General features: G+C 41.6%; 1 protein-coding gene across 2 annotated transcripts in view; it reads right to left on the reverse strand.

Annotated features, from left to right (window-relative positions):
- Window positions 1-21,231, reverse strand: part of PTPRB (protein tyrosine phosphatase receptor type B) — a 65,479-nt gene that overhangs the window by 13,731 nt on the left and 30,517 nt on the right. For both annotated transcript variants that reach the window (XM_076332887.1, XM_076332876.1), the window contains 19 exons: window positions 20,507-20,767; window positions 19,100-19,366; window positions 17,524-17,787; window positions 16,266-16,529; window positions 14,978-15,241; window positions 13,981-14,244; window positions 12,820-13,089; window positions 11,921-12,184; window positions 10,823-11,086; window positions 10,155-10,436; window positions 8,665-8,943; window positions 6,590-6,739; window positions 5,094-5,337; window positions 3,847-3,953; window positions 3,228-3,327; window positions 1,467-1,550; window positions 1,332-1,349; window positions 1,145-1,226; window positions 596-686 (listed from right to left, as the gene is read on the reverse strand). In XM_076332887.1, the coding sequence (XP_076189002.1) occupies window positions 596-686; window positions 1,145-1,226; window positions 1,332-1,349; window positions 1,467-1,550; window positions 3,228-3,327; window positions 3,847-3,953; window positions 5,094-5,337; window positions 6,590-6,739; window positions 8,665-8,943; window positions 10,155-10,436; window positions 10,823-11,086; window positions 11,921-12,184; window positions 12,820-13,089; window positions 13,981-14,244; window positions 14,978-15,241; window positions 16,266-16,529; window positions 17,524-17,787; window positions 19,100-19,366; window positions 20,507-20,767 (3,819 nt within the window). The remainder of the gene's footprint in view (window positions 1-595; window positions 687-1,144; window positions 1,227-1,331; window positions 1,350-1,466; window positions 1,551-3,227; window positions 3,328-3,846; window positions 3,954-5,093; window positions 5,338-6,589; window positions 6,740-8,664; window positions 8,944-10,154; window positions 10,437-10,822; window positions 11,087-11,920; window positions 12,185-12,819; window positions 13,090-13,980; window positions 14,245-14,977; window positions 15,242-16,265; window positions 16,530-17,523; window positions 17,788-19,099; window positions 19,367-20,506; window positions 20,768-21,231) is intronic.

The raw sequence follows: 21,231 nt of genomic DNA on the forward strand, positions 1-21,231 counted from the left end.
CATCCAGCAGCAGGGCAGCATGTGGAGCAGTGAGTCATGTGGTGTTCCTCCTCGATGCACAGCATGTGTTACCTCCAAAACTGGCCGATAGGAGATTAAAGGAGGAAACTCTCAATGACAGGTCTTGCCCCAGGAGAACAGGGCTAACCTCACATGTGTGTCTTACCATGCAGAACCACACTAGCTCTACAGTGTACAGTAGGTTTGCTGTGTCCTCTGAAGAAGAAAGATTTGGCAAGGTTGTCAAAAAGCACTAAATGGATTACACCCTATATGTAAACAACCCTACTGTTATTTCTACTATCCTTGTTATCAGCAGTGACTGAATGCCCATAATAGCTGGAGCTTTTTCTCTCCAGACTAAATGCTAGTCATTACAACTCTAGTGTGAAATGAAATTACTGGTCTGTGTGAAACCACTCAGGGCCATACATCATCTGCCTCCAAGCACCAGAACCTGAGCTGGCAGAGGTATTTCATCTCTGACAGGAAGGAGGGAAGGGATTGGCTGCACTCTCTTTTCCATTAGGCTTGCTGAAAAAAGTGAAAAATAGATGTTGTGATGTAATATTACACAACCAAACCTAAAACTCACAGGGCAATATATTATTGTATCGATTCTTCCCTCTGTTCTCTGGCAGAAGTGCTATGTCACATGTCTGGTTTCGACCCACATCTTTTAAGTCCTGCAAAAAAAAGTAGGAATAAAATGTGAGGTGAAAATAATTAAAGGACATGACAACACAGGGGGACACAGTGCTTATCAGCTCTCAAAGGCCATGGACAGAGGATGGGTGGTTTTTAAAAGAACAAACTGAAATTAAATAGCTAATCATACTGGTTTAAAGCAAGCACGTGGCTGGCAGGTGCTCTCCATGCTTTATCACACAGATGTGCCACACAAATGAATGCTCCTGACCTCAGCCAGATCGGTATCAGGCAGAGGCTGCCAACCAGAAGATGCTATGCCAAACGAAGAGCTGGTTTCTGCATTAGGACAAGTGGAGTTCAGGTGAGACTCAAACTTATTTGGATTTGTGTGAATATGACAAAAAAATGCAGGCCTTTCTAATGCATTAACCCATCGAGTCAGCCAGCCCACCCCTTCATAAAGCAAAGTCCTTTGCTTAGATTAGGATCCCACCTCATACTCCTTGGACAGGAGGTAGTTGGAGTCTGCTTGAAGTTTGGTGAAGTGTGCTTCAAAATGACTGACTTTGATCGGACTAAAATATTCAACAGGAGGAAGAAAATCACAGGATGAATCACAGTCATAATTTATCCAGTTGGCTATCAAGAAGCTTTTTTAGGTACTAATTTTTTCTTTTTACCTGGAAGTTTTCCGGTTCCTATAAATGATTTCAAAAAGAAAAAGAAACAGCTCATCAGTGAGTGACCAGATGTGACTGTTCATCCATGATGCCATATTAAAATAGTGCTCTTAGAAACAAAACTTTTGATTTTACCCTTTTTGCCCCAAGTTCAAATGGACTGACAGCGGCCTGTCCCTGCGAATGCTCAGCCTTGCTGTAGGTCTTTCGTGGCCATTGCTGGAATAAAAAGGAAGGTATTCTGTTTTACTGTTATGTTCTGATACTGGTAAGAGCTACCAATAACTTACACCATTAAATTGGAAAAACAGAATTTGAGAAAGTCTGTTTTGATTTGTGGCTCTGATAATGTGACATTGCTCTTAGCTGTGGCACAGTTTTCTTGTATTTTAGTTTGGTAATACTGATGCAGAGTGTATGCATGTGCACAGGCAATAAGACTTTTTTCTTGCTCTGAAACACTCACAGCCCAGCCTATCCTCAAGGAGGGTGTCCTATGTTAAGATGGGCCCTAAACTGGTTGATTCTCTGCATGCAGAGAGGAACATGTAGGTAGATTTTCATACTCTGCAGACCAGGCCTCTAAGAGATGCCAGGTTCATAGCAGGAGTAAGTGGCAGCGCCACAGTGGGCTTTGGGAAAGCCACAGAAGTGGTACTGACTCCATACGGTTAGTGTTGCCTTTCATCCTTTCACTGCCATCTCCTCCTTCAACACACCTCCCTTAGAGAACGCTTTCTCTTTACATATGATAAGGGAAAACCATATCAGTACTTGCAGTCCTGCTGGCTATATAACTCACAACAAGAAACCACACTCTATCTGAAGTTTATCTACACTAAAAAATGCCATGAGATGTGCAAGGTGGAAAACACATCAATCTGCACTCTATTCATGCTCTACGTGTCACTATGTACTGAGACGGTTAGGAGTGCACAAGCCTATACATGCCAAAGCAGACTTTATTTACTATTGCTAGTGATTTATGCCTCTTTTTTTTGGATGGCATATAGAGGAATACACTGAATTTGTTCATAGAGCCTGAGAATAGCATTGCTAAAGGGTAAACCCATTCTGACTAAAAGCTGTGACTAGTCAGAAAACAGGATTTTTTCAATGTGAAATTCTGGCATCTGAAAAGCAAATTCAAAACAAAATAGACCTAATCTTGTATCAGTAAAAGAACCGAATTTCAGATTTTCAGAGTTTCCCATGTAATGGAAATGTTGATTTTTTTTTAATTTCAGAAACGACAAGGAATTTCATATCAATAATGTTATATCTCTTTCAGTCATGCAAAATGGTTTAAATGGACAAAGCTTTTTTCAAATTTGAGACAGAGCATTTCGCAAAACATATTTAAAATTCACTATTTAAGATTCATCTATAATGTGAAATACACAACTATAATCGACAAAAAAATGAGAAGTAAAGTTTGAACTAATCTTTTGGACACTGAGGTAAGATTTTCGAACACCTTAAGATTTTCGAACTGAAATGACAGAAGTCTAAATGAACAGTTTTAAGAGCTTCCCATCTACAATGCAGATGAAATTAATTTGAAACATTTCATTTTTGACAAAAGAAATTCAGTTTGAACCACTTTTTCAGAAATATTCAGACTCCTACTGAAAACTAAAAGTTACAAGGATGCTCTACAAGATAATTCTGACTAACATCAGTGGTATTTGAATCAAGAATATATAGATCTCTTAATATGTAAGTCATTAGTTCTATACTTAGTGTGTACAGATGTTGGGGGACATAGATTTTATCTGTTGAATAGTTCAGTGCATTCCTCCAATTTTACAGTTACGCTTTAAATATTGCATTGCTTAAATGAATATAATTTGACCTGACTTCAATAACAGAGACTGATAAAGGAAGTCAACTTACCTAACTTTTTGTCTGCAGACAAATAAAGCAGTAACAGCCACTAACATCACAATCAGAAACAAGCCAGCACTCACACCTTCAATAACTCCAAACAGAGGCTCTAGAAACAAAACAGTGTATTTATATATCTTGAGGAAAAGATATGAAGAATCAAAGAATCAGTAACTTTCAGGGGATACGTTATTATCAGCTAAAGAAAATGGTTAAATACAAGGAAATGTAAGGCATTTAAACACTTAGGTAAAACCCGGCCTTGATTTTCTGTCCTTATTTTTTCCAAACATTACGCAAAATCTTTCACTCCCAACCACAGTAAAAGAAAGCACAGCCCCATTATATGGGAGTTTGTTCTCTTGCACTTTGAAGTTTTCTTGGTGATAGCTTCACTGAGTGTTCATCCTTTCCTCTACTGTCAGCAGCTCCATCAAGCAGTCCTCTGAATTTTCAAACTAAGGCTGGATAAGCCATGGCTCCAGCCTTATTTCAGAGCAGCCTTCAGGACCTGCACAACAATCTGTTTTTGTTCCACTCCTTGCAAGTAGTTCTAGATACCAGAGTGTTCTAAGGCAAAATACATAATCACGTGCTACAGTCATTGAAAAACAAGCCTGAAACTAACCTGCCTCTGTAATGATCGGTAAAGAGAAGAAGGTGTCTGCAAAGAGCGGTTTAGGGAGTTCCTTTGGGTCTTCACTGAAGAGCTGGGTAAAGGCCCGTATGCTGATCCTAAGAAAACAGTACTGTTACAGTTAGAGCTCATCAGATATTCAGAACCAACAGCAGAAAAGAAGAAGTAATTTGCCCCTTAGAGGTAACTAAAACCTTTCCACTGACCACAGACAGTTCTTTATGCAGGCACCTGAGTTGAATACTAAGCTGGGAGAGCCCAGCTAGTACAGATGGAGGGCTCTGAGGTACACTGGCAGAGGTAACAGATGGGGCTCTGGCTGCTGGCACGCGCAGCCTGACCATGCCTGAAGGCAGGACTAGCAGAAGCTGCAGTGGGGAGAGGACTCAGAAATGCTTCTCAGTGGGGAGATATTTTCCCTCCACATGGCTGGACGGAGCTGTGCTAGTGGAGAAATGTTCACTCCTCTTCGTTCTCCTGGTAACGTGGGTATTTCCCAGAGTGAATTTTTGGGAAATATGCCCTAATGAGAGCAGACTGTGGTAGGGTAGCACTGTCTTGATGATGATGAAGAAGCTGAAGAGGCATGATGTGCACTGCCTGGCACATGCCTTCTGTCCAGTGAGCAGCTTGCAGACCTGTTGGGAAAGTGTTTGCCCGCAGGAGGGGCGTGACTGAGCTGCACTGGAGTTCAAGTTTGGTCTCACAGCCTGCGTAACTGCTGAGCCTGGTCCTGGCAGTCATCCTCTTCCACACCCTACAGCTAACCCAGGCCTAGCTCTGGAGCCTGGAAATGGTGCCACAGGTTAGAATAACCTCCAGGTTTTTCTAGCCTGTTCCAAAGAACTGGTGTGGGGTAGTGGTGCCAAACAGACTGAGTGAAGCATCCTTGCCTTCTCCTGTTAAGTACTCTTCTGACTTACCTGATGGTCTTAAGTCTTTCCAAAGAAAGATTAAGCAGTTATAAGAGAGCTCCCCACCAAGTTGAGGGAAAGGAATAAGCCTATTCACTGCGCTGAGTTTTGTGCATAATTAATCATATCATTCCCATGCTAGTGAAGGACTGGTTCATACCTATGGAACGGGGGGCATGGATAAACCTTTTATAAATTCACAGTGAAACACAAAGAACATCGTACAACCCCGTTATAAATCTACAGAAGCTCAAGTGTAGCAGGCATCCAGACAGCACCATGCCTAATAATGTGACAGAGCGCAACTACCAACATAAATCTAACCTATAAGCAGTCCGAGGCTTTAGAGGTCCATCGCAGAATTTTTGCTGATCTGGATCACACCTTCCTCCCAGATTTTCCATTTCTCCTCCAAGCTTAATGTCAAAGCTTTTATAGTCGCTGTCAGGGTTTTCAGCACATCTACTGGCAAAATAATTTGTCTGGTAGATGCGTATAGAGTCGTTGTGTTTGTACTCCAGGTAGGAAGGTAATGGGTGCTGCTCATCAGGCTTTGGTCCTTCACTACCTACATCACGTGCAGAGAAAGACAGGAGGTTTACATACCACAGCCATTAATGTGGTGCAGTTTATAGGCTCAAGCTGTTGACAGACATATTCTTATCCAACTTTCTAGCATTCCTTGGAGGCTGCATAGGCTACCTTGTGAATACAAGGTGGTTAGGGTACCTTGTTTCTAGTACAAATATTGCTATTATTTTTCTGGGAAACTTCAGGCAGATTTCCTCACAAGACCTTAGCGCAATTTTTCCATATACAATGATGCAGTAGGCATGCACGGGTCGAATTCAATGCTATGACATTTTTTCCTGTGCCGTTGGTGGGAATGTCTGTGATCCAGAATCCTGGATGCTACCACCAGCTATTTCAAAAAGCAAGTAAAAAAAAATCCACACACTGAAAAGTCTCCTGTATAGAGAAAAAAGCTGCAATAGGAAATTACAGGAGTCCCCTGAATGGAAACTCACAATATTGTGTAAAAGACTCAGGTAGGCAAAACCACAGCAATGAGTAGTCCCCTTCTCAAAGAGCTTTATAGTCTGCACAAACATGACAGAGTAGACAGTGGAAGTATTATCTGTGCTTTTTTCCCCTAAGGGCTGATGGACAGAGAGATTAAGAAACTTTCTCAGGGGTCACAAAATATGTCCTGGCATGCCAGTAAATGAAGCCACTTCTAAAAACATGGTATTAATTGTTGAGACATCCATCTGTTTTGTCACATATAGGTCAACTCCAGAAAGGGAACTTTACATGCATGCTACAAGGGCAATCTCTGTTCTGTTTCACAGTGCTGCACGCAGTCATTTTCTTCACTAAGCAAACACCACCTGGGAGATGCTACCTTTGCCTTCTCAGCATGGCTTACTGAGGTTCTCCAAAAGAGTTGCCTTAGTGTTCCCACCTAACATTTAAACTACCTTTAGATCTGTGCACAGCAAGGCAGTTTCTTCTGTGTCCATTGCCAATGGCATCCAACATAAGTCTCCTACCGTGGAGATTTCCTGAACATATGTGAGACCATAACCTAGAGTACAGAAGCTAACTACTGCTTCTGGCTCTGCAGTTGCTACTGACCCTCGGAGGAGAAGACTGAGTTCCTAAGTCCCCAGGCTAGGGAGCAGGTATAGATCCAAAACCTCTATGAAACTCAGCCACCAGATGAGGAGAAGCTCCTTTGCTGTGTAGTGATGGGGGTGTACCTCCCCATGTAACTCCTATAGGCTATAGAGAGAATGGTATTAAATCATGACACTTACCATCAGCCTCTCTCACAACCACAGTAAAGTACTTCACAGCTCCATTAGTATCACTAAACCAGCTGCAGTTAAAAGTAAAGTTGATGGAGGATTTGGTAATCAGCACCTCTTTTTTGTTCACTCGTATGTCTGGAGGTGGCTGAGGGGGACCTGAGTAACAAGAAAAAAAAAAAAGGGAGGCCGGAAGAGAAAAACATTATCTATGTATTTGCTGGGAGCTAGACCTAGTAAGGGAAATGCAATTCTTAATAAAGCTCAGCTGACTGGACCCAAGTCTCTGATTCTATTCTCTTTGCAATCAAGAAAGTGTCTTCACCTCCCACAGGGAAACTGCCAAAGTATGAAACAAGCCAGCAGTGAGTTAACTATAACAGTGGCAGCTCCTCGGTAGGAATTCCTGCAGAAGCCCACATGGAAATGCATTAAATTCTTGCTAAATCTACGAAATCAGAAATTGTAGCTGCTAAAAATGACACAGGTTTAAGCCAAGTATTTGGAGGCCACATAGCACACTCGCTACAGTAAGTTACCTATTGTAAGCATCTAAATTTCTGCTTCCTTTTCCAGAGGAACAGCCCTGAGTCAGCCAGAAACAGCATTCAACTATAGAGTACCATCTTCCAGACTGACTGCAGAATTTCCATAGGAAATGTTCTTTGTGTGACAGAAAGCTATACCTCAAACACTGACACAGCAGAAGGAAACTGGAAAGCAAAGTACATAGGGAAAAACCTTCAGAGAACCAGTGCAGCAAAAGTGGGGATTTTAAGGATCTACATTGCTGAATGTTTTAAAAATCTGTACTACTGAAACTATACTGCATGTACCCGAAACATATCGAATATGTAAGCAGGTGGCTAAACTTCAGAAGGTTTTAGATTGCGAAACGAACCAATAATTAATTCACACATTTATATGTTGTTTAGCTAAACCTCTTAGATCTACAAAGCCTAGCTGCAATTTTTTGTGTTCCCTTGAGGTAGGGCCTCCAGTGTTAACCAGAGCCTGGGAGGGCAGCAGTGTTCAAAGCAAATAAGAACAAACATGAAACAGCCAACCTTCAGATAGGATTCAGTCTCACTTCTTGTGACATGAGTAGCTAGCTCTTACTACATCTGAATTTGTAGCATCCTTTGTGGTAGAGGAAGGAGATGACATGGTTGCAATTAAAAGGCAGTTGATGGGGATGGTGACTGAACTCTGTAGCTTAGCTCACTAGCTCCCAAACCAAACATAATTTTTATGATCTAGCATGTCACACAAATGTGGCTTTTAATAAGCAGCTATAGAGGCATCCCTGAATAGGCCTCTTGGCCATCCTGTCATTTTTGAGAAGTTTAGCACTGGAGCAGTTCAGGCCCTTGCGTTGTGCTGTGCCACTGAATCCAGAGGTACTGCAAAAACTGGAGCAGCTCTAGGGCCAGCAATGGCAGTCTGTTGACTGCGGTGATGCTTGGCAGTGCAGAGGCACCAGCAGATGCTGTCACTACCCTCCACTCAGTAGCCTAAGGGTGGAGAAACTGCAGAAGCTGTTTCAAAGCACATGCTTTGGAAATCTGTGGTCTTCCCTCAGGTCTAACTCCTACAGGTGATTTGGTCAGGTAGCATCTCAGAAGAGTGTACGGAGAGCCCAAAGAGGACCCAGTGCCACAATCCAATGTCCTTACTGAGGGATCTTTTTGGTGAGGATGGCTACTGTCTGTGAGGGAAAACAGCCAGGCACAGGAAGCCAAGCAGCAACCATAAGGACAATTAAAGGTGTGGGATGACGAGGACATCTTTGGTGCTGAACATCAGAGTGACAGGATAATTTTTCATGTTTCTCAGGCTATGTTTCATGAATGAGCCAAATAAGCAGGTCTGGCAATGTAATGAGAGGCAATATAGTTAAAATCCTGCATTGGCTGTCACAACAGGGACCAAAGGACAGGTTTGCCCTATTTTGGCCACCAGATTACGAGTGCCACACACTGGCAACTGTGGAGTTCAGAACTCCTTTTGCTGTCTAACCAACACAAGCAATTGCTTGTTGCTGCTCACTGCCTCCCTTCACGGCAACTCTGAATTCCACTTACGGTCGATCATTGTGATGGTGCTGTCTTCAACTACTTCACTCGTCATGTCTGCAGAATGCACCTTGATGGACACCAGGTATCGCTTGTGGGGAACGAGGGTCATGATATTAAGCAGAGATTTGTCTTTTTCTATCCTTTTAGAAAATTCCAGTTTAGGAGCATCCAGTTTTTTGCATTCGACGCTATACCCATCAAAGTCAGAATTAGGAGGAGTCCAGGAACACGCAATGGCAGTAGAGGTCTGGGGCCGACAATGAAGACTTTGTATCTTGTCTGGTTCTAGAGAAATGTTGAGAAGTTGAAGCTCAGTGGGAAAAGGGACAGGCATAATGCACTCTGCTCACCCCGTGGCCCCTAGATTTTGCATCAACCATTTGATCAGAGCAGGAGGCTGGGAGCCAGCATTCCCACCTCTCCTGCAAATGTGTGCTGCCTGATTATTAGGCAAGGCAGTCTTACTCATTTTAGCGATCTGAAATTGGATCTAGTGACAACAGCCTCATCAAGTTTGTGAAGCTTCAGTAACTGTGAAAACAAGCAAACAAAACTACTTGCTGAAGTCTTAACAAGAACAGCAACACTGGAAAGCAATGGATTTCTAGAACTTTGTTACAACATCTTTGAGGTTACATGTGGTCAACAGTATCAGTCAATACTAATACTGTCATCTCATGACTGATCTGGTTTCCTAGGTAGCATGTGGTGTGTCCATATTACTGAAGCATACCACAGAATTATGCTTTATCCGTGTAATACTAAAGCATCATTTCTAACATGCGACATGTAACAAGGATGGGATTTCACTTTCAGATGGCAGACACCTAGATTTAAGTGGTTAAATACAGGAGAAAGAGGTAGCTACGCTCTCATTTTAATTAATATGCTGAATGAAGTCTAAAGAGCTACTCAGCTTACTAAACATAGATGCCAATTTGGAGCTGAATCCCACCCCAAGTGACATGAGGGTTTGCCAAGGCTCAGTTATTTTTACAATTCCAAGTCACTTTTTCAAATCAGCCTGCTACTGAGGTTGCTAGAGACAGCTAGAGATGACGTGGATCCATGGACACTGACAGAAACACAGAGCAGCAAAACACTGTGATTCCAGTTTCAAATCCAGTACAGCAGGGTTTAATTCATCCTTCCTGTCTGATCATTCAGAAACATGTCGATTATTTCAATATCCTACTGTCCCTAATGTCAGAGAAGTTTGGATATTCAGCCTTATTTTACCCCTGAAACTGACGGATTCAGGCTTTGCAACCAAACAGCCCCACTCTGGATGTGAAGATTGCAAATGTCTGTCCATTTTCAATCTTTAAACAGTTGATCTTGCACACAGCAATGGCTTAAGAGTCTAGCTGAATTCATCACCAGTCATTCATGAATTTATTAATGGAAATTACCGACTGCAAAAGGAATTGGTAAGATTTAACAGTTTTGCATCTTCTCCAGCTGAGCGTTAGGGTGCAATGGAAATTGTTACTTACTCGTCCTCACACTTGCAGACTGTGACTGACTGTATGTCTTCCAGCTGTCACCACTAACCGTTCTCACACTGAACTCATAGAGTCTTCCTGGTCGCAGGCCATACATGATGCGTACTTTTGATTTGCTGCTGCTGTAGGGATTGAATACTGTGAGGGGATCTTTTGGCAGCCACTGCAACTCAAAATCGTCATAGTCTGTCCAGTCTGGAGGACCCAGCCAAGTGATTGATAAAGAAGTGTTTGCAACATCAGTAAAGGATACAGTGTTAGGAGGGCTGGGTGCTACACAGAAAGAGGGGAAAGAAGGGAAAAAAAAGAGATTCTTAACAATTTTTACACAAGACAAATAAGATCAAACATGCATTATTTTCTTCATGCATCACAAAGTGGTTTATGTTATCCCATGTACACAGCCAGTTACTGCATCAACGCTGATGGTGGTGACTTTCACAGACATTACATATTCCTGAGCCTTTGAAAGAAAAACAGTGCTAAACAAAATCACACTCCATTGGTTTAATACCCTTAAGAATAGCCTTTATCTTTACACCTTCAGTGACTCTTAGAATAAATCCTCCCTCAGAGTAAGTCTGTTGCATAGTTGTGAACTAATATGAATTCTGACAGATAGGACTAAACAAAAATCCCAAAGCTTTTGTGTCTTTTACCTGTTCTTCCTTCAGCGTTTGCTGTGTTGGTCAGGTCACCACTGTGAGTCACCACAACCAGAGTGTACTTTCTGCCAGGAATGAGCCCCTGGAAATGCCATTCTTTCAGGTCTTTCCTGTGCCATGTTTCTTTCTGTGTCCCATTTGGGTTGTAAAGGTTCAGCTCATAGAAGTCAACATCTCCTGCTGCTGGACCCCAGGTGAACCACAGACTGTCTGTCATGTTTCGGTTGGATGCCTTGAGACCAACAACTGGGGCTGGTACTGAAAAAAAGGGGATGAATATTACTTCATGTAGAACATCCTTAGGGTGAGGAGAAGCAACAAGGTCAAGAAGACCTTACACTTATCCTGTAATGAAAGCCATGTAATAAACTAGACAGCCACCACAGCTGGCCAAAAAGCCAAGAAGCATCAGGAAGTATATCTCAATAGCTTCCTTTCTTATTTTGAACTGCCACTGTCCCCAAAAGAGGCTGAAATGTTTATAATAGATAGTTTTGCAAATGTTAAACAGCTTTTTCCCAGTCAGTGTCTGGAGACATCCAATTCTGAGGTAGCTGAAGAAAGTGCAGAGGCAGTGGTACACAGCAGTTACTACGTGGTGCCTCAGAGGATAAAGGAAGGTTTCAGAGAGTGTCAGGGCTGCTAGAGCTGCTTAGGAAACTCTGCTTCCCACATGTGGCTAAACAAACATGAAGCTGCAGCCAGAGCTCCCCGTGTGAAACAAGTTTTCCTTCACTGGTAGATTGTCTACCCCATTAACCCTACTTGCTTTGCCTTTTGTCTTTTCCACTCATAGACCAACATTGCTTCTAGGATGGGAGACAGCTGTTTTCCTTTAAGTCTTATGCAGCATATATTGGGATGTCCTTCTCCTGACCTGAATACCTGGGAACTATTGCTTCATTTTCCTCTTGTAACCACATCATTCAGAATTTACCTTCTTCTTTATCTAACGCTTTTCATGTATAAGAGCCAGATCTGATATTTCAAATAGTTGCTTTAATCTAGCATGAACATCAGACTCAGACCAGCTCACTGGTGTCCCTCATTAGCACCACACTGGAGACAGATGATTTTCTTAGATGTTCTTGCCTGTTCTTCCAAAGACAGACGACTCATTAGTGAGGTCTCCGCTGTGGGTAACAATCACCATTCGATACATCCTGCCTTGCCGCAGGTTCTGGAATGAACATTGCTGGAGGTGCTGCTCTCCTGAAATCCTGTCATGAAGGGACTTGTCTGGGTTGTATAGGAAGATGTCATATGAATCAAGCTCCCCTAGTGAGGTGGTCCAGCTGAAGGACAGTCGGTCAGTGGTGTTCTCTGTGACCTTCAGATTTGTGACAGCTGCTGGAACTGAAAAGAAGGATAAGCACAAGAGTAAATATCAAAGTGTCTAGCCACTAAGCTGAACCTTCAATAAAGTAACAACTCATGGCTGGAATATATTTCAATTAAGCCACAAGTAGCTAAGTAATGTCAACATCAACTTTCAGAAGCAACGAAGACATTTATGAGGTGCCGCTGAGTCTCTCCAATACAATGTTTGTATTTCCCAGCAGGCCTGGTTCTCCAGCCTGCGCTCATACAGAACAGTCCATTAGTTTCTACATGAAGCTTTAACTGAGTAAAGAGTGCAAGACTTGGCTCTAATTTTAGAGGTGTGTATTAACGTCAAATCCTGCGCTAAAAGCCTTGTGATTGTGAATTAAAAACTTGATGACAACAAAGCATTCAGGTGGTTCCGAAACAGGTAGACTGGGAGAAGCATTCAGCACTTTGGTTCAATATCCTTATTACAAACTATGGCCACATTATTATGCTAACAAGTTTCAGATTCACATACCAAGCACTTACCAGGAAAAATGATGCATAAATATCTGGAGTCTGTTCCTATTGGAAACTTTCCAGAATCAAGATATACAGATGATTCATGTATTTAATGATATCTGACTGAGGGAGCTATAAATAAACCGAGATGTTCTAATTACCTGTTCGGCCAACAGTTTCTGCTCGTTTACTGAAGAGCCCTCCACTGACTGTCAAAACTTGTATTTTATACTTCTTGCCGGCTAATAAATCTTCAAATTTGTGCTGTTTGGCAGTAGCTGGCTCTGATTTGTTGCTCAGGAGGATTCCTTGCTCATTCAAGAGCAGAATGTCGTATCTTTCAGCTACACCAGGAGCTTTCTGCCAGGTTACTAACAAGGAATGACTGCTGTAAGCATGATGGGCTAATAATTCCTGGACAGAGGCTGGAACTGGAAGCAACAATTAAAGGCAGGACATTACCAGGTGAAATACGGACCATTCAATACACAACTGTGAATAGAGTAATTAATAGAGAATATCTTTACACATTTGCATGTTCACTTGTGGGAAAAGGGATATCTGTGCGTGTGTTTGCACAAGCAAATAATTCCTAGACATAAATACAATCAGATGAAGTTACAGAGCATCATGGACATCTGAACTGGGCATGGAGAAGCAAGAGATACACATAAATGATCATGAAAAGAGGGAGGAGCAGAGTGAGATGAACTGACCGCAACAGTTAAGAAAGGCATGTGAAAACAAACTGAAAAATAAAGAAGTGGTAAATTGGTGCAAAACAGTGGCACAGAAAATGTTAGCCAGCAGCTGTTGGACAAAAGTCAAGGCCACTGCAAACAAATGCAGGTGTCTGCAAGCGAGGATAGATTAAAAACAAGGCGTTCCACTGTTTGTGTGTCCTGACACGCAGTATGTTGGGGCTATACGTTGTCTAACAAGCCTTGACCATGCAATGGGCTCTGCTAGAACACAGTATTTGACCACATAGAGCCCTGCAGATGTATGTGTCAGATGAGTACAGGCACAGGACTGGGGAGGGCTGGAACTGCATTCATCCTATAAAGGCACACTTTGGGCTGGGGACCTGAATTCCACACACATTTACCCAGGTAAAGCTACTCACGTGACAGATCTCACTGGTATTAACAGAGCCATGCCTAAGTGTTTGCAAGAGTGAGGATTCACGCTCTTTGAGATAAAAACTTCTTGCGAGTCTGGGTCTCCCCATACCCAATGGTACGTTCATAAACGTTATTAAATAAGGGTCAGCTTCTGGGGAGACATAATGCAACTTGCTCCTTGTCTCAAAAAAAACGTACTTGTTCTCCCAAAAGCTGCTAAGCTGCTGTGCAAGGTGCCACTGTTAGATTGCACCACCACCCGGTACTGCTCCCCAGCTTCCAACTTGTGAAACATGTGCTCAGAGACGTGTTTGGAGACACTCCGGGAATCAAGCTGATGGTTTTGCTGAAATATAGTCACTGTGTAGGAATCAACATCTCCACCTCCAGGAGTCCAGCTCACTTTCAGGCTGTTTGTCATGCCGTTAGGTGACACATGAATGTTTCTGACCGCACTTGGAACTGGAAAAAAAAAGGAACACAAAGGCACCTGCTCACAAATTTCCTGTTTGATTCAGACTTTTAATTCTTACGTTTTACGGCCACAGCAAATGATTCAGAGGACAAAGAGCATTTACAGGTACAAGTAATTTCACTCATGGGTAAACACAAGTAAAGCTGAAGGCATTTGTGTAGGATTGTGCCATTTTAGAAAAGCAATTCTATGTGTTTTCAGGAAGGAAAGTAAAGAAAATGTAAGTTAAACAGAAAAAAAGTTTGTAAATTCTTTTATCTGGATAACCTCCCTCTTCTCCGAATGACACTTTAGAAACATCTCAGAAAATCAAAGCTCTTTCTGTACACTTACTTAGGCATTTTGCAGTTACAATCTCACCCATTCATTTCAGGTGGGTAAACAGAGGCATAAAATAGCTTAAGTGATTCAGCTAGAGATACTAAGCAAACAACTGGCATGCATGGGAATAACAGAAACCCAAACACTGACATCTCAATACCATTCCTATGCAACAAATCAAATTATCTGCCAATAATCAAATATTGGTGCCTGTGACATTTGTTTATTAAGCACAGATCAAGTTGGCTGAAGTACTACTGTGCTTTTCAATGAGATCTGCTATCTTTGTGCCAGTGTTACAGGAGCTCAAATAAGATCATGGTTCTCCCTTGATTTTCTGTGCCTCATTCTTTCCTCAGAGAAGCCTCAACACATTTTAAATACCACATTATTTCTTACTTGTCAGGCCTTCTATGAAAGTAGCACGTTGTGCATCTCCACTGATTGTCAAAACAAGAATTTTGTATAGACGTCCTGGAGTCAGAGCTGTGAACCAATACTCCTCAATGGTGTTCCCAAGGAAAATGGGTGGAAAGATCTTCATATCATTGAAGAGGAGCTGAATCTCATATTTATCAACATCCCCCTCAGCCTTTGACCAAGTTACCTGCAGATCTTCTGTGCTTCTGTTACTAAGAGTCAGTTCCTTCACTGACTCTGGCACTGAAGAGGTGAGAAGAAAGATAGGAAACTTCTGAGTACTTATTACCAGATCACAGCAAAAAGGTAACAGCTCTGAGGCCATGCTCCTGAGCTAAAACTTTTCATTTAGTTCCCTAGGAAAAGCAGTAGATTGCACTTATTTGCAAGGGTTGCTGTTTGTGGTTTGCACCATATCTAACACTGGAAGGTCCCATTTCAGAACAGGGAGTCCACAATCTATCAGCATAAAAATAATAAACGAATAATAACAGAGCCTGCAGGGAGTTTGCATAGCCAACAAAAATTGAGTAGGATCTGCATGTACAACAAATGTGGTGCAAATAGGCATGAGCTAGTGAAGACCCAAGGCAAGCCGTCTGCGTGATGCAGCACCACACTGCGCAGTTCCCAACTCCTGCCAAATGCAGGTCAGTTATTTTTGCCCAGTGCTACATCTGTGTTAATAAACTTGGTTTCTTAGCATGGCTCATTAGCTTACATGCAGTGCTAGGTGAAGACAGGCAGATTGCATCCAGATCCCTGCCGGCTCACAACTAGCCACCTTACCACTCTTGTCCCATGCCCTCCAACTCCAGTTCTTGGGGTTATTTAAGTAGAGTAAGGTCTAGCCTATCTTCTTCCTTATACACTTCCATGACCAGAAAAAACTGTCTTGTATATTCTGGCATAGTTTAAGCACAAATACTAAGCTTATGTGGAAATGTGTACAACTGCTTTTCAGTTCTCCATGTTTCAAGATCTGCTTTCCAAGTTCACAGCACAGGTCTCTTCCTTCACTTTCTGTATGTCAGTAACTTAAACGTTGGTCATAAACTAAATACTGCTTTCCTTATTTGGAATGACACACATTCAAAGGGTCACACTCAACATCCTATGTTAAAATCATACAAGATTTTTGAGCTCAGCTATGGTAAATAGAAAAAAATCATTTTATGTTAAAATCATATGAGATTTTTGAGCCCAGCTATGGTAAATAGAAAAAAATCCTGGAGTGTCTCAGGATGTTTCTGGAGTATTTACTTACTTGTTCTGCCATAGACCCTTTCACTAGTTTCGTATTTCCCACTCCTTGTGCTGACTGTGACGCTGTACTGCCTCCCTGGGACCAGATTAGTGAACACACATTCATTTTCATCCTTTGGGACACTTTTTGTTTGGATGAAATCATTGTTGTTCTTGATGATCACTTCATAATTATCAAAATATCCAGAGGCATGTAACCAGGACACTTTCAAGTAGTCACTTCTGGCTGAATTGCTGACAGTAAGTCCCTGAACACTTGAAGGGACTGAAAGAAAAAACACAATTAAAGATTCAGAAAGCAATAACTTCCTGAAGTAACAGGAGTTGCTGTAGTGGACTATATTTGTGGTAATTACCAGACTTTTCTGAGGAAGTTGCAAAAAGACCACAATGTGGATTTAAGCAATACCCTACCCTCTAAAATAGTAACTCTGCAGTTTCCAGGCTGCTTTATGTCATATGACAATAGTTTGCCTTTCCAATTTTTGGTCTTTTGGAACTTGGTCAGTTTTGCTTATAGCAGTGAGTTCCACAGGTTCACACTAGTCCTGAATTTGCTTCTCCTCATTTAAATGGCTGTCCCTTGGCTTTTCACTTACATCATGAGAAGACTAAAATTGCACTAACTTGATACTCTTTGTTGTTTTAACACCCCTTACCATCTCTCTTTTACTCTACTGGTTTACCAAGTGTAAAGCCTCAGTCTTTTCAATCTTTGAGGAAGTTTTAACAAGTTTTCCATCATTATTGCCACTCTTCTCTGAAATTTCTCTATTCCTGTTATAATCTCCTTGAACACTGCATGACCAAAACCATAGACGTGGGTGTTACATGACCAAAAACAATAGACATGGGTGTTATTCATCTACATGACACCTTATTAATATTTTAGTAGTTAGCTCCTATCCTGTTCTTTCAGTGTTTGAGTAACTTTTTGGGGGGATGCTCTGCAGGATATACTTGAAGACCCAAGTAGAGGGGTTAAGGGCAGGAAAATGCATTTGAGCGAAAACTGATAAATGATTTCTGCTCGCTCACAAGGACCGACACATGACTTTTATTCATCTAAAGTAATTTTGGATGACATAAAGCAGCAGTAGGGGCATAAGAATAAGACTAAGTCAGTAAAGCTGTAATTTTATAGTTTGACCCTCCAACCCCTACTCACCCGTCCCAGGTTGGTCAGATATTGAAAGATCACTGATAATGGCTATACAAAGTGGTTATGGCGACTGTATTTGCTCAGAGGCTCTCTTTACCTGTTCGTTCCTGGCTGAAGGAATAATTTTCATACTTCCCACTCTTCGTGGTTATCATCACATTGTAAAGCGTCCCAGGAGTAAGGCTGCTGAAGGAGCATTCACTGAAGGATTTGGAAATGGTGAGAGTCTGAACAATCTGGTCATCGTGAGAGAGTGTTACCAAATAACTGTCTACATCTCCAGAAGCTGGCAGCCAAGAAACACTGAGGTAGTCACTGCGACCTGAGTTATTTACTGTTACTCCAGTCACGCTGGAAGGAACTGTGCGACAAAGAGGAAAAACCAGAAGAGCTTTAACTAGCCAATTCCTGTTGTTGTGAGAATGCCTGGAATGCCACCCTGCAAAATAAGCAGTCTGGGACTCCTGAGAAGCTCTGCACTGATTCCCACTCAGCAGCACTCATCTGCTTTTTGGAACACAGTGAAGGAAATTGTCTTTGGTGGCATGATCCCAGCACTTCTAAAATCCCAGAAGATAAGTTATCCTCTCAAATTGCCATTCATCAGTAATAGCAATAACTACTGAGGCTTGTATGAAGTTGAGGCCCATAGCAGAATGTGTTTCATTTACAATGAGTTCTCTGACACCTAGTGGCCAAAACATGAATGAAACTTGTTTTTCAAGCCAGCAAGGTGAGCTCAAAGGCTCCACATTGCTAGAACGCCCATCGCTCAGATACAAAATTATCAGTTGTTATAGGGGCAGACCTTAATCATAATGAACTGCCACATTTTCACTGGACTCTGATGCACTGAACTGACCTCAGTAGAGGGGCTGCCCATCAGCTGTCAGAGTCAAAAATATTAGAAGATTTTACAAAATGTCTATGTACTTTAAGCCTTTTAGTGTTATTCTTCTCCAATTGTTTTTCTTTTTTTTTTTTTAACCTGAAAATAGTTGTTTTCAAGGAGAACATTGGAGCAAGCTGCGGAATGCCTGGCCTTTGCCAAATTCACATAAAGGGTGAAATTGCACTGTGTTGTCAATTTTTCCCTCTATATAAATATCCAAAGGACTGGTATTACATTTCATGAGTCATTAAACTTACAAATTTGATGCAATAGTAAATCCTGTCCTATGCAGTATAGAAGGGCCTCATAACGAGTAATTAACCCTGGTGGACATTCTTTAATATTGGATTGGAGAAAAAGAATGGGTCATGAGAGACTGAGACACAAATTCATCCCACCACCTTTAGGCAGCTAATTTGCACACCTAAGTAAGGAGCAATCACACTATGCTGCCATCTAGTCAAGGGAACAAGAAAATCCCTTCCAAGGAGTGATTCACCCACCACAGCTGTACATCACTCTCAGGGCGTATTTTTGTCTTCACTACAGAGTGATCCTGCTGTACAGAGTTCCTGTCAGAGGCAGAGCAGTTAGCTCCCTAAAGCTACGTTAACATGAATCTGGACCACAGTGTGCCTGAGGTCACACACAGGAATTATATGGCTGAAACTCCTGTATTCCTGAATTCTCAGTCCAGTGGCTTAATCACAAGACCATTCTCTTTAATAAATTCAGCGTTTAGGAACTGACAAAAGACATGCTGGAGTATTTTCCTTTTTACCTGTCCTTCCCTCTGCGATTGTTTGCCTTGAAGATATCCCCCCGCTGACAGTGGTGACAACAACTGAATACAGTCCTCCAGGTTTCAGGGGATAGAAGTGGTATCTGTTGGTTTCACTGGGAACAGTCTCATTTTTAATGACAACATTCTCGTGAATCAGTAGCACTTGGTACGAGTCTACATCTCCCAGCGCTCTTGTCCAGTTGGTGAACAAGCTGTTGGTTGATCCCTGACTTGCCACGGTCAGACCAGTCACTTGGGCTGGCACTGCAAAAAAAATTGTCATAAAGTTACTGAGGAGAAACAAAATACAACAAAACAATATGCCCCAAATAACCCAAGTTTAGTCACACTGAGGAAGTGCATCAAAAGAACATTCCAATTTGCAGCCAGACTCAACAGCACTAAAAATAATCTGACTGTGGACTGCTTCCTGTCTGATGGGATGTGGTCTATGGGAAACTATCTAAGGCACAGAAAGGTCTTGCGGCTTTAGCACAGCTTTTCTCAGTCAGACCAAAATGATTCAAGATCAGTGAATGGGAAGAGATGGCATTTTATAAATACCATTAAACAAAAGCCATCAATTTAGGAAATCACTTGGTTTTGTGATGACTATTTCAAATACAGTCTGTGTCTTTCATTCACCCTTTCCTCTCCCATTCCCCATCTCTCACTCCTATTAAATGGCAAACTAGTTTGATGAGTACCTCAGGCACGGTCATCTATACCTCAGAGAAGTGTCAGACCCTTTAATTTTGGGGGTAACTGAGACGGATGGTTTTGGTTTTAGTTTTTACGTCAGAAGATCTGCAGGATACTAACTTTTCTAGCATCAAAAGATGAATTAATTGTTAAACTAACATGACATTTATCTAAGTACAAGCTGGTGAACTTAGCCAGACCAAAAAGGAAAAAGAAAGAACAGAAAGGAATGGAATATCTAGCACAAATTTTATCCAAAATCTTTTTTTTTTTTTAATTTGACAATGTCAACCTTGGAATGTTCCCCCTAAAGCAACATTTTCCTGTGTGGTGGTGTTTTTTTTTTCCAGATGATGAATGCTTTGAATCAAGGAAGTGACCTTCCTGAAGATACCCAGTGAAAATTGTTCTTCTTATATGGAATCCTGTGTGATGTACATCGATCAGACGTGACACAATATTTCAGAAAACTGTTTTGCTAAGAATTACATATCCATTTCCCCAAAACCTTAAATAAATACTGCAAGATAACTGACAGTCAGAAATGAGAGACTCAGAAACATAACTTTTCTATTGAAGAAACAAATGTAAATTCAAGACTTTTGATATTTAGACACTGAGTTCATTCAGTTCACTACAAAGCAAAGAAAGTTGTTAACAGTTAACAGAAGTAAAGATTAAAATAGTTTGACAGGATGATACCTGTTCTTCCGTCCACTGAAGTCCAGTTGCTTAAAATCCCACTAATGGTAGTGATGGTAGCTGTGTATTTTCTTCCAGGTACCAAGTCAGTGAAAGTGAATTCCTTAGCTTCTTTTGCAAGCCCTTTTTTTATGACAGTAAGATCCCTGTCTCCCAGTGAAACCACGTAACTGTCCCATTCTGCAACAGGGGTCACCCACATGACACCAAGTGAAGACTCATTAGCATGCTTCACGCGGAGCTGGAGAACAGGCTCTGGAGCTGTAAAAGTACACAAATATCACAACGAGAACAGGACTTTGTAGTGAGCACACATGTCATATCTCAAGCTGCTCCGTATCTCAAGGAATCTGTTCTGTAAGACAGAAATGTGACAGCAACAGAGTATTTGTAATCAAGAGGAGATTCTTTACCTTTGTCTAAAGAAGCCAGTCTTACAAAGCTAGTATTTGTGCTACTCTTCCAGTAAAGGGCTGTAGCAGCAGACTTCAGCAATGCATTATAGCTGTAAAGCTTAGGTTTAAACTTATGCCAGGATATATATTTCAGTATGAATGGAAATGCAGTGAAGTCAGTGAGCCTCCTCTTGAACTGTGGGTGCTAGACAGGGATATAAAACATTTGTACCATAAAATAGATCTACACCGATTTAGCTGTAGCAAACAAGGATGCAAATTATAAGGTCAGAGTGACATTGATTTTGCACTGGTTCGTATCTCAGTGAA

Source organism: Aptenodytes patagonicus, chromosome 1 (assembly GCF_965638725.1).
Source record: "Aptenodytes patagonicus chromosome 1, bAptPat1.pri.cur, whole genome shotgun sequence".
In the NCBI taxonomy this organism is placed as follows: domain Eukaryota; kingdom Metazoa; phylum Chordata; class Aves; order Sphenisciformes; family Spheniscidae; genus Aptenodytes; species Aptenodytes patagonicus.